The sequence below is a fragment of the Pteronotus mesoamericanus genome, unplaced genomic scaffold (genome assembly GCF_021234165.1).
Source record: "Pteronotus mesoamericanus isolate MK-2021 breed Mesoamerican mustached bat unplaced genomic scaffold, CSHL_Meso_final scaffold_31, whole genome shotgun sequence".
In the NCBI taxonomy this organism is placed as follows: Eukaryota; Metazoa; Chordata; class Mammalia; order Chiroptera; family Mormoopidae; genus Pteronotus; species Pteronotus mesoamericanus.
The window spans coordinates 7,154,460-7,177,518 of record NW_026555312.1 but is presented as its reverse complement, the minus strand read 5'-3'; the positions used below and the strand labels follow the sequence as shown (position 1 = coordinate 7,177,518).

The 23,059-nt window shown below is 37.8% G+C and overlaps 1 protein-coding gene across 1 annotated transcript in view; it reads right to left on the bottom strand.

Moving 5' to 3' along the window:
* Window positions 1–1,298: 1,298 nt before the first annotated feature.
* The window catches only part of DCDC2 (doublecortin domain containing 2), a 163,012-nt gene continuing 141,251 nt past the window's right edge, over window positions 1,299–23,059 (bottom strand). The window contains exons 8-10 of the mRNA XM_054592062.1: window positions 22,394–22,494; window positions 4,209–4,514; window positions 1,299–1,403 (exon numbers count right to left, since the gene is read on the bottom strand). Coding sequence (XP_054448037.1) covers window positions 1,299–1,403; window positions 4,209–4,514; window positions 22,394–22,494 — 512 coding nt within the window. The remainder of the gene's footprint in view (window positions 1,404–4,208; window positions 4,515–22,393; window positions 22,495–23,059) is intronic.

Genomic DNA, 23,059 nt, shown 5'->3' with positions numbered 1-23,059 from the left:
TAACTACTCTGATTCAAAATGGTTGGTTATAAAACCTGGAGGGGAAATAATATTTTAACCTTCGATTAATAATGAATTCTATGAAAACACTAGTTTAAATTTCAAATTTATAATTTCTACATAACAAAAATATTATTTATATGTTTTTTCCCCATATATATTTAACAAGGCAATTGTGAGTTAATCTAATCAGCCCACAAACTAGTAATTCGATACTGGTTTGATTATGCCAATTTTAAACTTTTTTTCAACAATTTCTATCAGATAATTTCTAATTATTTAAAGAAAAGAATTTGCAAGAAAGTCTAAATATAACTGGCTTGAAAATAAATATTTTCTGATATTCTTAGGGACAAAATGTAACAAGTCAGTCCCCTAACACAAATAAAGCAAAAAGCAAGTGAAACTGAGCATGAGAAACTCATCATAAGCCTACATTCTCTTTTTGTAAAATTCAATCTTTTGAAGAGCCAACATTCAGTTTCCCAACATGAAGAAGTACAGAGACATATTATTGGTAAAGGTAGGCTGAGTCAGTGAAAATTCATAGGATACCAGGAATTTGCAAACCATCCATCGAGGCTCAGTAATATAATTGGTGGTTCCTTTATAAATTCTGTCCTGAAAGCCACAAGGATTAAAACCTGAAGCACTTAAGGGAGGAACATGACAACATTAATCACTAATACACTAAATGAATACTTCCTCCTTTCAAAATGAATACCTTGCATTCTTTTTAATTATTTTAAGGTAGATTTTGGCTAAGGAGAAAGAGAGAACAGAATGTCAACAAGTCATGGAGACATTTTGATCTATTGCCATCTTCAAATTATCTCTGAAACTAAATTATACTTTGTTTACTCAACAGTTATTGCTTTAGAAAACTACATGCTTTCCTATTATCATTTAAAATTCTATGCATTCTTAGATAAGTGCTTTAGCATATGCTGCCATCTAATAACCTCACTTTTAACTATGTAAGAAATTATGCAACAGGAGTAATTCCATTTTTTTCATCCTTTACAAAAACAAGTGCCCAACTATCTTCCAGTTCAAATTCTCCTCTACCTCTCTTATTTTTCTAAATGACTTTTAAAAACACATCCCATAATAAGTCACTCTCCTTTAGTAGCTATTCAAAGTTATCTAGTCTTTCCGTTAGGCCTCTAGTTTTAAAATTCAGTAAGTAGTTTTCAACCACATTGTTGTGTTATATGTAACAATAACTATACTTATTATTCAAGTGTTATAACCCTTCATTTTTCTTATAATCAATATACCCTCTTTTTAAAAATCATCTATGCTACAACAGCATAGTCCTTGTTTTGTTCGTTGTCATCATTTTCCTGTGGACTAGTGATTTTTACTTCTGGCCTTGGTGGTTGTTGAGGGTCTAAGTCAGCCTGGAGAAAAACAGATCAAAACAAAGATATTTATCTCTTTAGTTACAAAGGTAATAAAACTTACAAGGAAAAAAATTACTCAGTATTGCATTTAACCATATAACTATTCAATGAAGAACAGTTCCTTGGGTTCCTTTGTTTTCCAGGGAACCACCACCCAGTGGATACACCAGGCTCAACACCACTGTGCAGAAGCTCTTTGGGAACCAGAATCCACTCTGTGCTTTAAGGGCACAGCTTATTTCTTGTGCTCCAGGCTTTTTTTGTCTTGATGTTTTTCTTTATTTTCCTTTGAGCTTTTCTTCTCAACAACATATTTATACATTCCATTTTAGCATTTTCAGAGAAAAGGGAAGAGAAAAATATAGCAATTCTATCCTCATGTCACATTAACCCAGTCCCATACTAGCTGTTCTTCTGTTAGTTTTCTACTAGACTTCACAAATTCTTTGTGACTATGGCACCAAGTAGCATAAAGTATCAAGCAGGTAAGAGCAGAATAGATATGAAAACACAAAGGCTCCAACAGCGGCCCTTGTCCCTGCTACTTGGATGCATCATGTGCTATTAATGGTATTGTCTCATTTAAAATTTGTCTCTCCCCACTAGACTGAAAATGAAGGAGGTGAGATTAGAATTAGGTGGTTCTCAAACTCTGCTCCGTGGAATCCTGGAGGCTCCACAGCTGCCACAGTGCCCACCAGTTGAGGGAGAACGGGACTAGCTCCAGGTCCCCTCCCCTACAGGCTATGATTTACGCTCTAAAAAGAAAGATTACTAGAACTATCTCTTATTTCAGATCATTATCTTTTGAATCATCTTGAACACAGTACAAGCTCAGTAAATGTCAGGTGGTTATTGTGTACTTGTCATGTATTTCCTGCTGTTTTCCTGGAATCATATCACACCTTCCCTAAGAACTGTTACATGGAATAAAATGTTACATGGTAAACTAAATTTTTAGTCATTTTATAAGAATCCTTTTGAAAAAGTTAATTATTAATGTATAATTAATAATTCATACAAATCTAATTTTTCATATAATTGGTATGCTTAAAATGTACTTATACTATTACAAAAAGAATGAAAATCAAATATAGTATCATTCTAAGAGGAATAAGTCAAATAAGATTGAGTCTCTTGCAGGTAACTGCTCTGTCTTAAGCATTTGTATACTTCTTAAATCCCAAGAACTTAGATCTACCCTCAGTACATACCATTAATACCTGTCCTTCAATTATATAACCTTGATCTTGACTCTTACCCAATTCCTAGGAAAGGCTTATTTTTAAAAGTTAAATTTATGGAATGGAAGGACAGGCAATCTATTTACTTCTATAAAAAATTATTTGGGTTATAACATTAAATGAAACTAAAGCACTGGAAAAAATACATAATTGGATTTTACTGTCTAGGTGCCACATAGAATTTATACTTTGATTTTATGCTGTAAACATTCCTCAAAGGCCACTATAATAGCAAAGAGCTTCATGACACTGAAGACACGCTACATTATTGTGCTTCCTAAATGAATCCGCACACAAGAGATTCTGCTTCCCTTGAGAAACATTTTTCCATTGCCTTCCTTGGGAAATTAATTTTGTTTCCTTATGGAAATAAAGGAAATCATGTAATTGACTGAATTCTTTTTTTTTAAATTTAGCTACAAACAACTTCAGAATTAACTACATTTTTAATAACCATGTAGAACTGTATATGGGAAATTTCTTACAGATTTATACTGTGATTACCTCATGCAGAGGAAAGATGAGACACATTGAATGTTTTAATTTAGATGTTAAGAATATTTTTGAATAAGCCATACAGTGGATTACAGATAACTTTGTGCTGGTTACTGAAACGTGGTCACAAAAATATTTTGCATTCTAAACTTGGTCTCCGTAAGTAAGATAAAACAGATGAATCACTAAAAAACAATCAAGAAGACCCATTCATCATATGGGGTTGTCAGGGGTGAAGAGACCAAGGCCCACATCAGAGGTTACAGGCTTGAAGGAGCTAGACCCTGAGCTGCTAGATAGACAGGAAGGAAGAGCACAAGAAGATCATGAGAATGCTGTGGGGAACACACCTGCCTCTTACTAGGAAACTCTACTTTAGCTTGTTCATCCTCAGCATCTAACAATCTATCATATCAAACTCTGTCTATCCTGTGGAGGAATGTCGCGACTTGAGAATAGCCTGCTCTAAGGCTGTAGTGGTAAAATAGGCTGAGAAGGAAGCTTCAACATGTATTTCTTCCCCTTGCTGTATAATGAATAGTACAATATATATAATTAAGTGCCTGGAATATTGTGCACTTAATTCAATTAATCCATTTAAAGTGGACTAAACAACTAAAGTTTGATATTTCTAGAGAGCAAAGAAGTCACCTATAACAGAGACAATGTTCTTTAAATCATGTCTATGTCTCACTAGTCTTGATATTTTTTGCTGGTTTATAACTTCATTGGTCTTAACTCACTTGTATTTCTTACTTCTATGTTTCTTATTTGTTGTATATGTTCTTAGGAGCCTCTAAATTTTTTGGTAGAATAAGGTAGAAGATGGATGGGTGGATGGAGAGATGGATGGATGGATGACAAGAAGGTCAGACATATAGACTGTCAGATGGGTGGTTGACAGTAGTTCTTAACTTACTGAAGTAATATCGTCAAGTCAATGGTACTGATAGACCACTACTCAACAAGTGGTTTCAATGCAAGTCCTAAGTGCTTGAATAACTCCCCAGTTGTGCACATACACACATGCATGCACACAAGTGAGCAAAGGCAACAGAAATACCTCCTCTTGTTCATTGCCAGGTGCTCCTTGAGACTTTATTTCCTCCTCCGCTGCCTCTTGAAGCTTGCTATTGACCTGATCCAGTTCCTCGCCATTTTCTTCATCAGTGCCTCCACTGACATGCAGGGGACCTCCCTGCTCCTCCCGCTGCCCTGGCATCTCCTCGGTCTGCTCAGAGGCAGCTGTAGCCTCCCCACCTCCTTTCTCTTCAGCTTCGCCATTCATTCCTGAAAACTCTTCTTTCTTTTCTGCATCCTTGCTTTCTTTCTCTCCATCTTCTTCTTCATCTACTATTTCTGCTGGCCTCTGATGGATCAAAAGGAATAATGGGTAACAGTGAGAAGTGAAACAGACATTTTCTGTACATTATACTAATGTAATAGTTATTACATTACAGTCAAGTAAAACTTCCTCACATTTGCTTAACACTTTACTGTATATATTTTGTTAACCTTTACTGAGTGCCTACTGAATGCCACTCTTCACAAGTGTCTTTTCATTTAATCCTCACAACAATCCTGTGAAGTAGGTATTTACTCTTATTTCACAGGTGAGAAAACTAAGGTACAAAGAGATCAAATATCTCATTCAAGATCCCGCTGTTTATAAATGGAAGAGCCAGAATTGGAACTAAGCATGTGAGTCCAAAACCAATGCTCTTAACCCGCACAGCAGAGAGAAATCCACACTGCAGGGTCCTTGCTGATGTCCAATGGAGTGTCTGGCCCAGAGGAGGAGGTAAGAGAAAATTTTGGTGGAGAGAATATCATCCTCACCACTGGTGCCTGATGTGTATTTTTATCTCTAAATGCAGAAAGGGCGTTGGTGATGGCCCCAGGATGTAAATCCATCAGGTTTTCTAATGCCAGATGTGGACAGCTTTCTACACAATGCTCAAGAAAGTTGACAATATACCTCCAAATACTAAAACTGATTGTTATGCACATGTGGGACTGCATAAACTGTTAGTTCTTTCTATAAAAATAATAAATGTTCAACTATTTAAAAAAGTATAATTAGGTATTTTTACTGTTATTCAGATGTGTATAAGTCCACTTTAAAAGAGAGCAGGATGCTGAGTTCTAGAGCCAAGAATTGGAAAGAGAAAGACTCGGGGTCAGTTCCCAGCCATGCACTTACTGGCTTGACCTAACTTCTGTGAGTTTCAGATTCCCACTTATAGAATGGAAATACAATAAAACCTCTATGGGGATCAAATGAAATAAGTTATATACAGTGCCTGGCACAGCACAAATCCTAAAAAAAAAACCAAAAGAAAAAAGATTAAAATCCCTTCCCATTTATTATGATACATTCTTTCCTGGAGCTATTATATTTCTTGATTTCCCCAAACAAAATAATAGGCCTTTTTTAGGTTAGGTAGAAAAAACAAAGAAGGTTAGGACTGCAGACCTGCCTCTTTCCAACTTGTGATGTTGGACAGGTCACTTAATCCTCTGGCATCTGTGAAATGAGGGTTTGAAACACAATTAACTGTGGCCTCCCTTCCAGCTCTGGAAGTACATTCTCTTCTCACTGCCCAAATACTTGTTACTGACTCTTAATGGTCTTAACAGTTCATGTAATGAGTTAACATAAGCTTTCAGGTTTAGAAGTAAAGAAGGAAATAAATGAAGAGAAGTAGATTAAAAGTTCAGGATAAAATTCCATACATTATTTTGAAGAAGAAAGAGTTGAACCATGAATTCCTATATTCCACCAAAAAATAAAGTCTTAAATTTGATTACACGATATCAAAAGTGCACTTTTTAAAATGAAGGGGAAAATGCTTGTTTTTAAGATATTCCAAAAAAACATAGAGTTTGTCATCATGCAGGTTAACTAATAGGACAGTGAGGCTGCGTCTTTCAAATTTTCATTCAGACGCTTAATGTGAGACAGTGTCGGCAGGGCCCCAGGCCTGTCTAAGCTGCCCAGGGCGGGGCCTCGGCAAGGCCAGGTGCGCAGCAGAGGAAGCTAAGGTGGAAGGGAAGGAGATCTGCCAGATGGCACTGAAAGGCAAGAGATTTATGAAATGTAACCCATAGTTTTTGCTAAGGATTTCTGGGTTTTATACCTAAGACCTAAATGAATAAAGATGAGAAATATCTCTAAGGTCCAGAATTGAAAATAGCATATTCCTCAGATGGCCAATAGACATATGAAAAGATACTCAATGTCACGAATCCTCAGAGAAATAAAAATTAAAACCACAATGAAATATCCCCTCACACCAGTCAGAATGGCTATCATCAATAAATCAACAAACAAGTGCTGGTGAATATGTGGAGAAAGGGGAAAACTTCCATTGTTGGTGGGAATAAAGATTGGTACAGCCACTGTGGAAAGCAGTATAGAGATAACTTAAACAACTAAAAATGGAACTGCCTTTTGACCTGGCAATCCCACCTCTGGGAATATATATCTGAAGGAACCCAAAACACTAATTTGAAAGAACATAAGCACCCCTATATTCATTGCAACATTATTTACAATCGCCAGGATATGAAAGCAGCCCAAGTGTCCATCAATGGATGAGTGGATAAAACAACTTTGGGACATTTACACAACAAAATAGTACTCGGCTATAAAACAGAAGAAAATTTTGCCCTTTGGGACAGCATGGGTGGACCTAGAAAACATTATGTTAAGTGAAATAAGCCAATCAGAGAAAGACAAATACCATATGATTTCACTCCTGTGTGGAATCTAATGAACAAACTGAACTAACAAGCAAAATAGAGACAGACTCATAGATGGAGAACAGTATGACAACTATGGGGGATAGGGTTAGAAGGTAGAGGGACTAAACAAAAAGCAAAAACATACTCATGGACATGGACAACAGCATGGTGACTGCAGTAGAGAGGGTGGTTTAGGGAGATAAATGGTAATGGAAAAAATAAAAGGAAAAAAAAGAAAGCAGTATATTCCCCATGTCCCACTCTTTCTCTATAGGAACAAATGTGACAACGCCTTGAGGCAGACACACTTTAAGTGTGGAGCAGAGAAGAGTTTGGCAAAGAAAAGGGTGGGAACTGTCTTTATAAAAACAGAACTGAGGAAATGTCCTCTGTCAAGCATCACTGAGGAGCAAAGGCTTCTGGGGGAGCAGGAAAGGAAACAGCACCAGAAGTTGGAGAGCTTCCTCAATAAGATACCAAGTCAGGGAGGGGGCTCGTGACATGAGAGAGCTGCAATGAGGAGCCAAGTGAGAGAAACACTGTGGGTAACACCCCACTAACATGTCAGAGGAGGCCAGGAAAAGGCTCAGAGACAGCAAGGTCCCTTCCTGGTGGCTCTGAGGGATTTAGGGCGATACTCACCATAGGACCCTAACAAACATTTGGGGGGTTCTCAGTCACCATGACTTCAGCAAATGGGCCTAGAGCACTGGTTTGTGCTATGCAGGACTCCAGATTCTGGGCATTTGGAGACAAACACAACATCCGTGACAACAAAGAGCTCAGAGCAGTGCAGTAACAATTGTGTTAGAACAGAACAGAAGGAGAGAAGCTGTAGGAGCACATGTCAGGAAAGGGGCATCCGAAGTGGGGTGTGGCAGCCTGCTGCCAGCTCTCACATGCCTGGTCACTGAGATTTCCAAAACTTGGTACGAATGGTGTTTGTGGGTAAAGAGAATAGACCAGAAGCACACCTGTCACCTGTCTGTGCCAAAGGCCATGCTCAGCACTCTTCATTTCATGTAACCCTCACAGTAAATGTACGAAGCACGCTTCCAATACCCACTTCACTAATAAGGAACATGAGGAGTCACTCAACACTTCCACACACAGGTGAACAAGCAGGGCTAGGATTTGACCCCGAGGCAATCCTGCCTTGAAGTTCTGGCATTCTCCCTTAAACAAACCACACAAGATGATGCTCCTTCACCTCGTCGCCCTGTAAGCACGTTCAAGTGTCCTTTCAATGGTCAGAAAGGTGACATCTGCACTAGGCAACATTACTTCAGGGAGGAAACAGTATAAAGTTTTTTAGGCAAAGTACCTGAAGCAGTACATTAAAAGAATTCAGAAATACTACAGCACTAATGGCAAATAAGATTTATTTTTAAATGATCTCTGAGAATTGGATAGATACAGATCACTCTCCTAAAATTGTTACAATCTTTACTTTGCCTAAAGTTCCCTATTCAGAGCAACTTTTGGTTTTAATTTAAAAAGAGGTTATATTTCCTAAATAAAATATTCAAAAATAAAAACACTCAAAATTTGCTGTAATCATTTAGAAATCTGGATATGTTCCTTGACTCGCTGGGAATATATTACGAGGGTTTGCTAAACTCTGGTAAGGTGTCTGACTACCTCCTAAGTGGGAAAAGGTCTGTTTTCCTTTCTTGACACCTGGATTTACACCTGTAAGCTGCAAAAGGATTGTGTGTTGCTTTTTAGTTTTTATTTCCTATCTTACCCCTTTCTAAACTCCCAATTCCCAAATACATATACTTTTTTTCTCCTTTTAATGCAAAGGGCTGGTAAATTCCCTAATCTCTTTTCAAGGAGAAGGAGATACCAAGCCCCAAATTCAGGCTCTATTCTCTTCACTATTATTACCACCACCACCACTAACAAGCAGGGAAGCAGGATTATGTTTTCAGCCTGTTATTTCTATTAGACTTTCCCAGCACAGCTATTGCAGTAGTCATCAAATGAATCCACATCTGGTTAGCTCAGCTTTAAGAAATGCAAGATTATGGTGCTGAAATACCAATTTGATCAATTTAAATAAGACAGTAACATTAGTTAAAAGGCTTATAGTCCTTTAAAATATACTGAATGTAAAACAAAATTTATTAGTACTATGACACTACAATTCAGGGCAAAAAATGCTGCTATGACAGATCTGTAATGAATAAATGAAAAGCAATGTGCTTTTTGGTGTAATCTCCTTTGAAGTAGGCATTAAATTATTAAAGATGTTTTCAGTGTATACATCAATCAAATCATCCCCAGAAGGAACAGTGGTTTTTACATCCATGCACACACACATAGATAAAATCTATACCATCGTGAGGGCCTGTGAAGGAAAAAGAGCCCTCCTTCTACAAGAGGGTGGGTGTCCATGGTGGAAGGGAGCTATTCCTTAGGATAAAGAGAAATACAAGAGGCAAAGTGAGTGAGGTGCACATTTCCTCAATCCCCTTCCTTCTTTTCTTGCTATAGAAAAACTATTGAAGAGGAACCTGGTACCCCGCCCACAACCCAGAGCTGACCCCCAGCCCTGGCAGTGAGACGCTCACAAAGGAGAATTCACTCAGGTGTGTGGGATTCTTTGGAGGCCACCAGCAAAATTATGCTTCTCTCATGTCACAGCTAGGACAGCTCTGTCCTGAGAATTGGGCCATGAGCTACAAACCTATATGCAAAGCCAGACACAGAAAGTCACATACTGTATGATTTAATTTATATAAAATATTCAGACTAGGTAGATCTATAAAGACAAAAAGCAGATTAGTGGTTTCCAGGCCTAGGTAGAGGGGAGAGGAGAGAGGGGAGGATGGGGAGTGACTGCTGAACAGCTATGAGGTTTCCTTTTGGGTGAGGAAATGTCTTGGTACCAGATAGAGGAAACGGTTGCACAACACTGTGAGTGCACTAAATGTCACCTAACTGTATATTTAAAAATGATTAATGGTTCATTCTATGTTATGAGAATGTTACTTCAATTTTTTTTAAAGCTATATATCCAAACTTTTGACCATCAGGTAGTAATCTATCTGGCCACCTCTCTGTGCCTACTAAGGCACCCAAAGAATGTGCCCCTTAACTTAGGGTCCAACCTCAGGTTATTTCCCTGCTTTATTCACAATCTGACTCTTGGCAATCACCTTCCTTGCCTCCAGTATAAAGAGCTTCCCTTCATGAAAAGTCGGTGTGATTTTTGGTAGCAAGTCAATGGTGGTGTTGGATGAATGAGAAAGCTGAATGAATAAACTAACAAAGAAATCTGAGAATATCAGCTTACCTAGAATTGAAATATAGAAAGTGCTAGAAAAACACTTATTAAGATAGCTACAATCTGTTTTAAAAATGGGTTCCCATTCCCTTCCCCTCTCCCCCAAAAACCTTTTTATTTAATTTCTGCAAAATTCCTAAGTAGATCTCAACCTCTTCCCATTTAGCTGAACCTGCCTGATTGCCTGACAAAGTGGTGACAGTCACAGCCAGACGGACACCAGTGTTAGCTCATCAAACAAGGGATGTCACATGCACAGTAGCCCATGTTCCACCCCACCTCAAAGAACCTTACATATATTTTGATAATGTTAATAGTTTATATATAGGAAGGAGCAGGAGTATCAAAGGAAAAGGTAAGAGTAGCAATTACAAATGCAATTTGAGGGCATGAGGAAGAAGAAAAACAAGGAGAAAACTTTTTCCAGCATCCAATTGCTCTGACTGTCCTTCTACTGCCCAGGGAAGCAGAGCTCCCACACATGACTTTGCCTCTCCTACCTGCAGAAGCCAATTCTCATGTGATCCCAAGAGACCGTGTTCATGCCCAAGGAAAATCACTGGGCAGGGGGTGTTTTTGGACAAGATTTATGTCTTCTGAGGTTTTCTGCAACGGGGATGTCAACTGGCAATGCAGAATTTATACTGTGCAGGATGAGGCACCTGTGGTCGGGTGGTTATGCTACAGCTTCAGGTCAGAGCATTCATCTCACCTGGTCTCAGAAGCCTCTTTGGAATTTGAGGATAATAATAATGACCTCATGTCTACGGTCATACCACCCAAATGTGCCCAGTCTCATCTGATCTAATAATGACCTCACAGGGCTGTCGTAAGGCCCAAATGAGATCATGTACACAGAAGGCAATTGTAAACTGAACAGGCTGTATGTACAAGTATATAAGTTTATTACTGTTGTCACTCCATTTTTCTTGCTATTGAATAGAAGGAGGTGAGAGGTTGTCTGATAAAATGTTATAGTACAGTATTTGCACTAATGAAGTTGTAAACTAGTGGACGACTTAAGGTACAATCACTTCTAAATTTCATGAAAACAGACAAAAAATGAATCAAGACATTTAACAACTATCTAGCCCTTATTAGTTAACACAGTTAAAATGCACCTTGATGTTCAACTTCTGGTCCATTAGACTGTTAGGTGTAATTCACATAAACTAATCATCAAAACGAATCATCACTCGTCTTACCTACATTTATTTTTGGCTTCTGAGTTCCCTAGTATTCATTTTCACAACAAATTTAACATCCAATAATAGTTTTTTTCTCTCTGAGCTGCTATCCACTGTTAAAAGGAGTACAAATGTGCCAGAAAGAAACACCAAACAAGGATGATTTACATAAATTAGTATATGGACTTAAGTAACACACAACTATCTTCAGTTGGAATGACAGGATGGCCAGCAGCCAGTCAGGGGTATAATAATGACAGACACTTAGGTAGCACATTACACTTCTGAAAGCACTTCCATTATCTACTTTCTCTTTATAGCTTTCCAAGTAGTAGGGCAGGTATGATGATCCTCACTGTACTGAGTGGGAATCTGAGCCTGATTAAAAGTTAAGCAACTTGTCAAGGATATGACCAGTAGGTGACAACATCTTTCATTTACATAATAAAAAATAAAATAAACAGAAGTTCCAATTGAAAGACAGTGGTCCTGGTAGTTTGTAATCTGGTCATCATGGAAACCTGTCACCTGAAAAGCCCCACCCCTACTAATAGACTGATGAGGCAGAGGGACTGGCTGAGTTGAGCTGGGTTCCAAGTCTCTGCCCCTCCCTTTTGTAATAATCACTGATCATCTTTCTTACAGACATAAAAAAACTGACTCTGTTGCCTGAATTGTTTTTGTTTTGTTTTGTTTTGTTTTTTACCTATTAGGCAGCATCAAATCAGAGACAAACCCCTTTTTCTCATTGTTCAGGCCTGAACTGTGTCCCCTCAAAAATTCATATGTTGAAGTCCTAACTCCCAGTAAGTATCTCAGAATGTCACTTTAAAAAGGTAATTAAGTTAAAAATAAGGTCATTAGGATGGGCCTTAATCTAATATGACTGATATTCTTGCAAGAAAAAGAGATTAGAACACAGACATGTACCAAGTAAAGACAATGTGAAGACATAGGAAGAAGATGTCATCTAGAAGCCAGGGAGAGAGATCTTGAAAGAAATCCATTTTGATAACATCTTGATCTCAGACTCCTAGGATCCAGAACTCTGAGAAAATACAATTCCACTGTTTATCCCACCCAATCTGTGGTATTTTGTTATGGTAGGCCTTCGAACCCTTACCATTGTCCTCTCTCTCCCCGACACACATTCACATCTATATACATATTCTTCCTTGCTCTTCCTCCATACCCCCTCCCCTCATTTCCTTAAAAAGCCCTTTAGTACAGTCTAGGGAAGTCAGATTCCTCATAAAGGTGAGAGGGCTTCAGAATGTGGCAGAGCAGGAAAGCCAAACCCAGCCCTCCTTCCTGCAACAGCAGTACTGTGGGGAGAGGCAAAGAGAGGGGGTGTCCTCTGTGGAAGAAGCAGAAAGGCGTCCCGACCACTCCCCCCTGCACCCAGAACATTCTCCTTCCCCTCTGTTCGATGTACCTTACCTTCCCCAGTAAGCCCTCCTGGCTCCCTCAGTCAACTGTACCCTCATCACACCTGTCAGGGTTCTTTAGCCCACTCTAATCAGTCTGTGGTTCTTCTCTATTTAGGTGTAATAAGAAAATGGTGCACATGGATTGCTATCAAGTAGACATCTCAAACAATGTTTGGAATAATTATGGAATAATGGGGAAATACCAGCCTTAACTCTATGGAAATTTCTAGAGACAAGGGCTCTTTCTTACTTATCTTCATGTCCATCACCATATTTACCAGGATATTGTGTTATTTGATGTCTTAAATTAAACGTGCCTCCCACCAATAAAAGCCAGTATGATATGCACCCTCAGGAACATATAGATGATAATGACAGGCTCACATTTTTGCACACTTTCCAGGCAATGCCTGGTATTATGCTCTATGCACTTCATATTCATAATTATATTTAAACTAACCTCACAATTATTTGAGATAAATACTGTTATTGTCCAAATTTGCAGATAAATAAAAAAGCACATAGAGTTAGGTAATCTTGTCCCAAATCCCAGTGACTTGTCCAAAATTGACAGAGGGATAGGAACTCATTTTCGACTACTAGAATGTAATAACTATTTTCCCAAGATAATGTGTAGAGCAATGCCCCAAATTCAATATGATGCTAAATAGTTCCTTCCAGCCTAGTATCCTATCAGCCAGTGCTTCTCCATCACCTGGAGGTATTGTTAAATGCAGATTCTAAGTCAGCAATTCCGAGCTTCTGCATCTCTAACAGATCCCCAGATGACCCCTTACATGGTAAGACTCTAAACCACATATAAAATAAGATGATCATAAAAATACCACTTTAAAAGAGTATTCTTGGTTAAAATTTCTAATTTCAGTAATGCCTTGCAATAATCCCTCTTTAAATGAAGACTGCATTTTTATCTTAAAAAAATATAAATTTTATTGAAAGCTGGAAGAAAATAGGATGGATTGTTGACAGAATAATGTTTGGCCATAAAGACAGGACTATTAGATTTACTCTAAGTCTATCACTATGTCACTGTTTATTAAGAATCACATTATAGAACAGAAACATATCATTGCAGAGACAATAAATCAGGAAGCTTAAAGTCTTCTGCCCTGACCATCAAATTTTGACTAGTGTGTGCCTACAATTTAAAGAGAACCAATTTTCAGGTAGAAATCATTTCTCCAAAGAGTACATCCATCCTGGAATTTCAGGAGTAGCTCACGCCTATGAGTAATTGTGGAATACTACATTCACCAGAAAGCACAACTCTTGTGTTTCACTGGAATCAATAAAGGGTACTCATTATATTCTATCCTATATATTCACTAAACTGAAGTACACAATAGCAAAATAGTGATCACACAAGCCATCCAGATGATTCCAGCCCCGCAGCCTCTCTAACTTTAAGAACATCAGAGTACAACCAAATTAACAGACATATTCCACATATATGTACAATTACAGGTAATATGTACCCTTAAAGAGAGAGGTTTTCATAAGACCTCTATGAGGTCTTTTCCTTTTCTGAGTCTTTTATCATATTTATCACTTATTTATGCTGTTAATATGTATTAGAAAAGTGACAGCAGATTTTCTCTTTAACACTAACATTGGCATTTCAGATGTCTTTGCCTGAGTTTGCCTATATGTGTATCTTACTATTTATTTTGTGACAAACATCTGAGAAAACAGTTGATTTGTGTGGCAAGACAGAAAAGCTCTGGTAGCTATTATCTCTGGCTACATCCTTGCAGGGATGGCTCAGGGGAAACCTTAAGTATTCAGGTTTTCTGGAGAATATGCATGTAGTTACTGAGATTAACTCAGGTTTCCTGGCTGATGAAAGAAAAGAAGATGGAGTATGGAAATAAGCCACAAAATATCAAAAGCATCAACTATTTGAAGGTACTTTCACAGACAGATGTTGCCGCACAAATGATTTACACTTTAAGGTCACACCTCTGACAGTAGCAGCAGCTCCGAAAATTAGAAATGGAAAAGGCACATAAATACAGACTACAGCTAAGGTCCTACCCCTGTTAAAGTAAATGTTGATGTTTCTTATATTTACATCAGAATTCTCTGAGTAATATATTTTAATGTTTAAGATATTTGCTGTCTGAAATAACAGCACAAGTTAGAACTTTCCAGTCAAAATATCCTACGTGACCACCCTACCCCTCCATTCCCACCTGTCAGGTCTTCCTTCCTGGGCCTAGAAACTGACCCCCCACCCCCAAATGAAAAGACCACTTTAGATGTCCACTTCTCCAAGTAACATTTGCTATACTTGAAATTTGGTAAGAGCGAGCACATGTTGCAGGGTTTGGGTGGAAAGTGAAGAGGTGGATTTTATGACACAGTTGTTGAAAGTACAGAAGTTACTGCACTTGTTTTTTATTTCTGTCCCCATGGAAACTAAAATCATCTTCCACCCAATTTCAATGAGGTGTTTTGAAATAATCAGTTTCAATTTTTCATTATTGCCAAGTACAGCTTCCTGCTTTCAGCTTTCAGAGACTTGCTTTCACAGAGGGGGAAGAAAGGTTTCTGTATGGTTCGAAGTACAACGACCTACGGAAAGTGAGGTTGTGACTCTGTAAGGGCGCACGTAATGTGAAGCTCTGGCCAGCTACGTGCTGAAAGCTGGCTCATTCAGGCCATTTCCAGCTCCACAAGTTCCTGCAACAGGCATATGAGAAGATATAATACATTGGAAACTTAGATTAGATAGCAAGGGAATATTTAGTCATCATTTTTAAAAATTCCCATTAAGCTTTCTCACTTTAGAAGTAAACGCTGATTTTCTCTCACATCAAAAATCCCTGAAGGTTACAGTTTAAGGTTTAATACCATTTCTACCAATCAATCACAAACCTACGATCATGATGTCACACACAGCCTTCATGATGTACAGAGAAATTAAGAAGCCAGATCATCCTCACCTTCACTCTTCCAGCTGTGTGTGAGGCTGCAGCACCAAACATGAATATGATTCACTAAAAGGCTATGACTAGAAAATAAAGAATGGTAAAAATACTGTTCATGCATTATTCATTGCAGTTCAGGGAAGGCAGTAAAGGCCAAGTAGCCCTCCACACAGATGGAATATGTTGCTGTGTGTAGGATAATAAGTCCCTAATCTCCTCACTTCCCTTCCTTGAGGTTATCAGAAAGAGTGCCAGACTGGAAGCCAAGAGCCCCACGCACCTACATGGACTCCCCCATCAACAGCTGTGCTTTGTGGGAAAAAGATCTTCCTCACTATGGAGCTTTATTTCTTCAACAGTAAAATAAGGAGTTTGAAACAGCTTCCCTTCTGGTTCTAAATATTTTATAATTCTTATTTTAATAGCTATATTTCATTGAAGCAGAGTTGGGGTCTGGTCTGAGAAAGCAGATTCCTCTATCTTTCTGTGTAATTTAATGCATATGAGAAAGTAATAGAAATAAGCTCTCCATTTAGCTTGCCTTTTGTGAGAGAAGCTGTAAGTGACTACTGATTCTCCGTAAGTAGCAGGTAGAGCAAGTGATGAGACCAGGGCGTGGAGAACAAAACTATGTCAATGGGCATATTTGGATTTCAACCCTCCTGTTTCTGGGTATAGCCTCTAGGCTACAGATTTTTTAGAACAGCATAATGTGCTCTATGTGTAGACCAGAAATTGTAAACTCAAATGTCCCCAAGGGCTGGGAAAATAACATAAATGTGAGTTCAGGACAGGTGTTTGAAAACAGGGAGTGCTGCGGTCCATGGTGAACTGAAGAGTACATGGCCTGCTAAAGAGATTCGGGTATTGTAAGCCCTGTTCTAGCCAAAGAAAACTCTCTCATAGGAGATCTGGTCACAGGCTGCCAGTTTGCCATCCCCTGTTTAGGTTCTATAAAAATGAATTAATGTGAAAATGATTTCTGGTTAAATACAGAAGATTGAACAAATGTGGGTTTTTCCCCCACTCCCTTCTGGTACCCCTTTAAATTCTGATATGAAATTGGAACCAAGTGGCAAATCCCAATCACTCTACAGTGAGATTCCCCCAATCTGATGAGCCCTGACTATGCACACACGGTGTCCCTATTGCTTCACTCTAAAATCGAGCCAGATATACAGCTCAAATTTGTATCATGTTGCATGTCAAATATACTTCAATTTTTTTAAAACTAACCAGACAGGCATGGAAATCCTCTGACATGGAGATGGAGATCCAAACATAGAAACAAAAAAAGAAACTCAGAAGAAACAAGAATAATATTTTTTTAAAAAAGAAAGTTTAAAATAATAGATCAATCTTTGGAAAGATAAGACATATCACATCCAGAAAACAAAAATAGGATGCTATAAAAAGGAATATTCAGAGAATATAAAAGAACCCTTTGAAATTAAAAATATAATGAATAGAAAAATCAACATATGGAAGATAAACACTGGATTTTTGAGTAAAAAAAAAAAGTTGAGAAAATAGAAAAAAAATCCACAGAGATGAAAAGTAGAAGCAAGTATAGGATGAGTCCAGAAGGGCCTATATAGAAATATTTGTTGTTTCAGGAAGAGAGAAATAAAGGGAAGAAAGTTATCAAAGAAATAATTCAATTTTTTTCAAGAATAAAAAGTTCATTAAATGTCCAATCCTAAAACAAAAAAAACCTGCACCGAGGCACTGGACTGGACATTTTCAGAACATCAAAGACAGAACGTAAAAGCTTCCAGAGAGTGAAAAAGAGTTATTTTTTTGAAGACTCAGGAAACAGACTGGCACAAAAATTCCCAGCTGCCATTGTAGGTGAGAAGGACAACTGAGTAACGCTTTCAAAATTCTGAAAGAAATGATATCTAACCTAGGATTGTATACATTGTCATACTTATAGTTAAGTTTGCATAGGGGGAAAAAAACATTTTCAGACGTGCAAAGTTTAAAAAAAAAAAATGTGTTTTCCATGAAGGTATAACCAAGATGTAGAATCCAAGAAATAGTGGGAAACAAAGGAAATTCCTGAAAGAATGGTGAAGAAAGATACCAGGATAACCCTGACAAGCAGATCTACAAAACAACTAACTAGCTTGAGGCAGAGGATTGATGGTCTTAAAAGATGAAACTGAGATTTCATTATCACTGTGTATGTTTGGGTAAACCAAGAGGGAATCAACAGTTCTGGCAGAGTTTGGAGATGGCTTGGTAATAACAACACACACACACACAAAACTAAGCTAATGAAAAACAAACAAACAGTTACTAAAATAGGGAGGAAGCATAAAGGGTTAAACAAGAAGGGAAATGTACGCAGAGTACACTATATGGCTCTGCTAAGAATAATATTTTACTTACATAGCAAAAATAATGTAAAGGTTAAATATCAACTTAGCCAAAAGTTATTATGAATTATAAAGGAAGAAAGAAGGGGAAAGGCATGTGTGTGAAGTTTTGTACATATGTGGCCTTATTTGGGGAGGAGGGGTGTGAAGGAGTTGGTAAGAGATCTAAATAATCATCTTCCATAGTCATTAGAGATAAAGTTAGTAAATAATATCCAAATCTGAATCAGGAAATGTATTTTATCAAATTTGACATGTCACCAATTAAAAGGATCTTTATTGCTCAAATAGGTTATCGCTGTGGGGAAGGCATCCAGATGGGGAGAAATGGAGCAGGAGGTCGCCATTGTTGTTGTCATCTTTGTTGAACTGGTTGACTTTTAAAAATATTATGGCGTAATTTGTATTAAGAAGTTTTAAATAAATAATAAAATAATATACATCACAACCTATGATTAAAAAAAAACAAAAAAGCTTTCATGGCTCTGCTCCAGTGCTCACGCCACTGACTTTAATGCTATTTAATGAAACTGTTTAACATAAAAACACATTTCAATTCTCATTATTTTACTACTCAAAATCAACTACAAACTGATGGGGATCTTGTGCTCTCTTCTGTCAAATGGAACAAAATCTACAACATAAGTGCTTATTTGCCTATTTCATATGTATTTATTTGCTCGTGTTTCTGAAACGGTGAATTCCCCTTCCTAATCCTCACTTATTAGGGGCAGCCTATGAAAATATAATGGAACAGGCTCATTTCTTGCCTCCTTAACTTGGAAAAGTATCATTTTATAAATGGAGTATAACATCACATGAGTCCTCAGTGCCAGGGCACAGCCACAGGTATTAGTGAATCGGGCACCTGTTCCACTGCTTTTGAACAACCAGATTGATTTGGAATGTGCATGGCACTCTAATAAGAGTATCAAATTCTTATTGGAACTAAACTCTTCCCTAAGAAAAGCCATTTGTTTTGACCTTTCTGAATATGTCAAAGAACGTGACATTTTTCAGTTTCCATGAGTTTGGAAGTACCATTAACTTGTTACTAAAAAATGAAAAGAGTCTCAACCTTGGGACAGACTTCCTACTCTTCCTTGGCTGGAATTTCTCCACAATACCCAGTTACACACACTCACACACACAAACACACGTGCTAGTTGATGCCAGTAGAGGCTATCGAGAACTGAAAAGTCTGAAATTTTACCCTATTTGCCAGCTGACGCACTGGCGTGCCACTGTTTCATGGGTGCTGGCAGAAGACATAAGACTCATGGGTCAGAGACAGGACTGCACTGCTCACAGCAGCGTCAGTAGCTCGAGTGCCACCACTTACACTCAGTCCCGAAGGCCCCATTCCCCAGGGCAATGTGAAGGGCGCTAGGTGATAGGCACAGTGGCCTGCATTTCAGGGGAAACCCCAAGCTTAGAGAACCCAAATCTTTCATTTCCAAATACTTTTATTGTAGTAAAATATACATAACATAAAATTTGCCGTTTTAACTAGTTTGGAGTATACAATTCAATGGCCCAAATCTTCTCTAATGGATAGTAAACCTGCCCAACTTTTGTGCCTTATGGAGACATTTACTTCATTATAGTAGACAATAAACAAACCTCACCTTTGCTTGACAGCAAGATTTCTCAATCTCAGCACTACTGACAGTTGAGACTGGATGATTTTGTGTGTGAGAGGGCTGTCACGTACCAGGATATTTTGGCAGCTACTCTGGCTGCTTACCCACTAGATTACCTCAGCTACAACGATCAAAAATGTCCCCAGAATTTGCCAAAATCTCCTCCAGCTGAGAATGAGTCCTCCTGAGAAGTCACTATCCCTGTTTTTCAAGCCTGTTCACTATACTAAAAAGATAGTCCAGAAAGAAGGCAATTAGTGCCTCTGCTCACAAGGTAGAGAGAAACACACGAGCTCTACAGAGAACGTTTCCCAACAGAGGTCTTGATATTTACTTCTAAAACTTAATCTGCTTTTCAGGCATGGATAAATTACTTGGCCAATTTGCACATGACATTTATACACACACCAACACACACATACCCTTCTTCACTGAAGTTACGACATGAACCATTTAGATGAGAGGAAACCAACTCAAAGAAGTTAACTAGGAATAACCCGAAAGGAAGTGTATCGCTTATATCTGAGCCAAGTTGTGTAAGATGACTACATTTCCTTTCTTACACAAAAATTTTGATCCCTGGGTTAATGATTGTTTTTTTGATTTGTTTGTTTTTCTCATATAATACTCTCCCTCCATGTCACTCAAGTGCTTTGGAGTTGAATAGACCTGCATTCAAATCCCAGTCCTTTTATTTCACAGTACAGTTTTGGACAAGTAATTCCACCTATGTAAGCTCACTTTCTTCCTCTACATAAAATGGGAATAATAAAACCTATCTCACGGGGTTGTCATCACAATTATCTGAGATAAAAGTGCCTACTACAGTGCCTGGCACTCAGTAGGTCCTTAAGGAAAAGTAGCTATTGTTCCATGAAGATCACCATTGAGATCCCATCCTCAGTGCTGTTGTGACTAAAATGGACCATAATTTCCCCACACTCTCACTTGGTTTTTGACAATATTTATAACATAGCCACTTAGGATATAGAGCTAAAGTCACCATAGAGAGAAGGACTCTAAGCCCTGATCTGGTAAGCAGCTCATGTGGTCCACATGAGCTGGACAATCCCAACTCTATTATGCACTGGGCCAAAGAAGAAAACAATTCTGGCCTTTTGTTACCTGGTTTTATTTCCTTCAAACTGACATCAATTAATTGGTATTGCTCAGCTTTTACCAATCTGTCTAATCAGCCTCTCTGGCATACTTGTATTATAAGTTAGCACTCTGCAGTCAAATGAGAAATCAAGTTCTGAGGACACTTATTCAAGGCTGCTCAGCCATTGTCAGTGATCAATGCCCCCTGCCAGCCTCCCTACCTTGTGATCATCAAACTTGCAAGTAAAAAAAAAAAAAGAAAAAAACCTACCACAGACTTCATCTCGTTAAATGATTAACAAAGAGATTTCTCTTTTGGTTATAATGCTACAATTTTTTTCTTGATATTTGGCTTTTTGTCTTTAGAATATTAATTAGTCTTGGTTTCAGCAGCTATTAGGTGTGGTATACATATCTCTTCTTTGTCTTATAATATTTAATTACAGTTCCACAGGGGACTTAAAATTTCATTTAACCTCAGGAAAAAAAATACTCATAACTGGAGTTTATGAAAAATTATTAGTTGTAGCTAATCCTGAATAATGAATTGGATTTTTGAAATCTATGATTGTTAACACATTAGGCTTTTCCTTGGGACAGCGATGCTTACAGAAAACGCCTGTGGAATAATCAAGCAGCAACTGCACTGATATACTGTCAAGACAAACACAATTGAGAAGATCATCTGTGGAATTTGCTGGATCGTGAAATTTGCATTTTGAAAAGGAAATATCACATAGTAATTAGAGGACAAGTGGCAATTCCTAGTGACTTCTCACTCCCTTGAACCTAGGATTATGATTTTCGCTCTTCACCTAAATTCCCATCCTCCACTCAAGATTGTGAGAAACCTGGTTGAATTGTATGAAAAAGTCTAACTGGTTTATTTCTGGCATCATTTAGCCAAAATTAATATTACTTAATCATTTCTATAAGCACATGTGTATAAACACACGCACCGTACAGTGTTCCACTGGCCAAAGAAATAAAATCAATACACACATAGCAAATATTTGAGTTGCATTTATATAAGCAATTACTTTATGACAAAATTCCAACCACAACAATTTAAAGGGCGCTAAAGGATAAAATACTATGGCATTTTAAGAACAAAACTACACAACAAAACCCAGCTTCTCTAAATGAAGGGCTTTTCTTGTAGATAAAGCCCCAGGCCAATATTCTTTTTTCTGTATCAAACTTTCTCCCTCTTTATATCTCATACTTAACTCCAATCCACCAAATTCTTCAATGTTATTTATTAAATATATACCATTGTCCATAATAATAATTTAAAAATACTCCATCCAAATGACTATTTTTTGCGGGAGTACTAGGAAGAACTGAAGGTGTTTTGTTTTGTTTTGTTTTGTTTTGTTTTTAAGGTTTTCAGCCACACTGCACCTGAGAGGGTTTAACTAACATAGGCACAGAAAGAGCATGGAACAGATAACGTAAAACTTGAAATAAAAATATTAGTAATTGGTATACGTATTTTTAAAGGCATGGTGACTACCTGATCCACTGGAATCTCAACTTGAGTATCTTCATCTTCTTGGACTTCTGCTGCCCCCCGTGTTTCAGATCTCTCTGCTCCAGCTTTGAAAATGCCTTCATCTGTTAGTGGAGACAAATACACAGTGAAATCAAAATCCAATTGTGACATCGTGTGGCTGAATGTAGAAATTACAATCAAATACCTGATGAAGATTGTTTTTTAATAGGTATATGGGTGCCCTTTGTATTGATAGGGTTTTTGTAGCTCTCTCCTTGGAATTCTTCTGCATATTCACTGGGGAAAGGTTTAATGGCCAAAGCAAGGCTGACCCATCAGAGAAGAGGCCTGTCCCACACTCCTCAAATGTTGGCTCTGATTTAATAACCCAACACTGCAAAGCTATTTAGCACACTTATTACCTTCTGTTCTCCCGCTCTTACCCATAAAACAGTGATGATGCTTCATGCTTTAAAATACTACTTTTATAAGTTTTACTTTCCCAAGAGGATTCTATATACTGAATACAACGTATTGGAATAATTCTCTCAGTTCAGAGTAATATAAAAAATATTTTTACCACAACAGAATCACAGAGATGACTCCACATCACACACAAATTGATCTTTTATTTTGAAGATTTCCACAGGATTTTCACAATCTATGTCATAAAATCCCTAACTATAA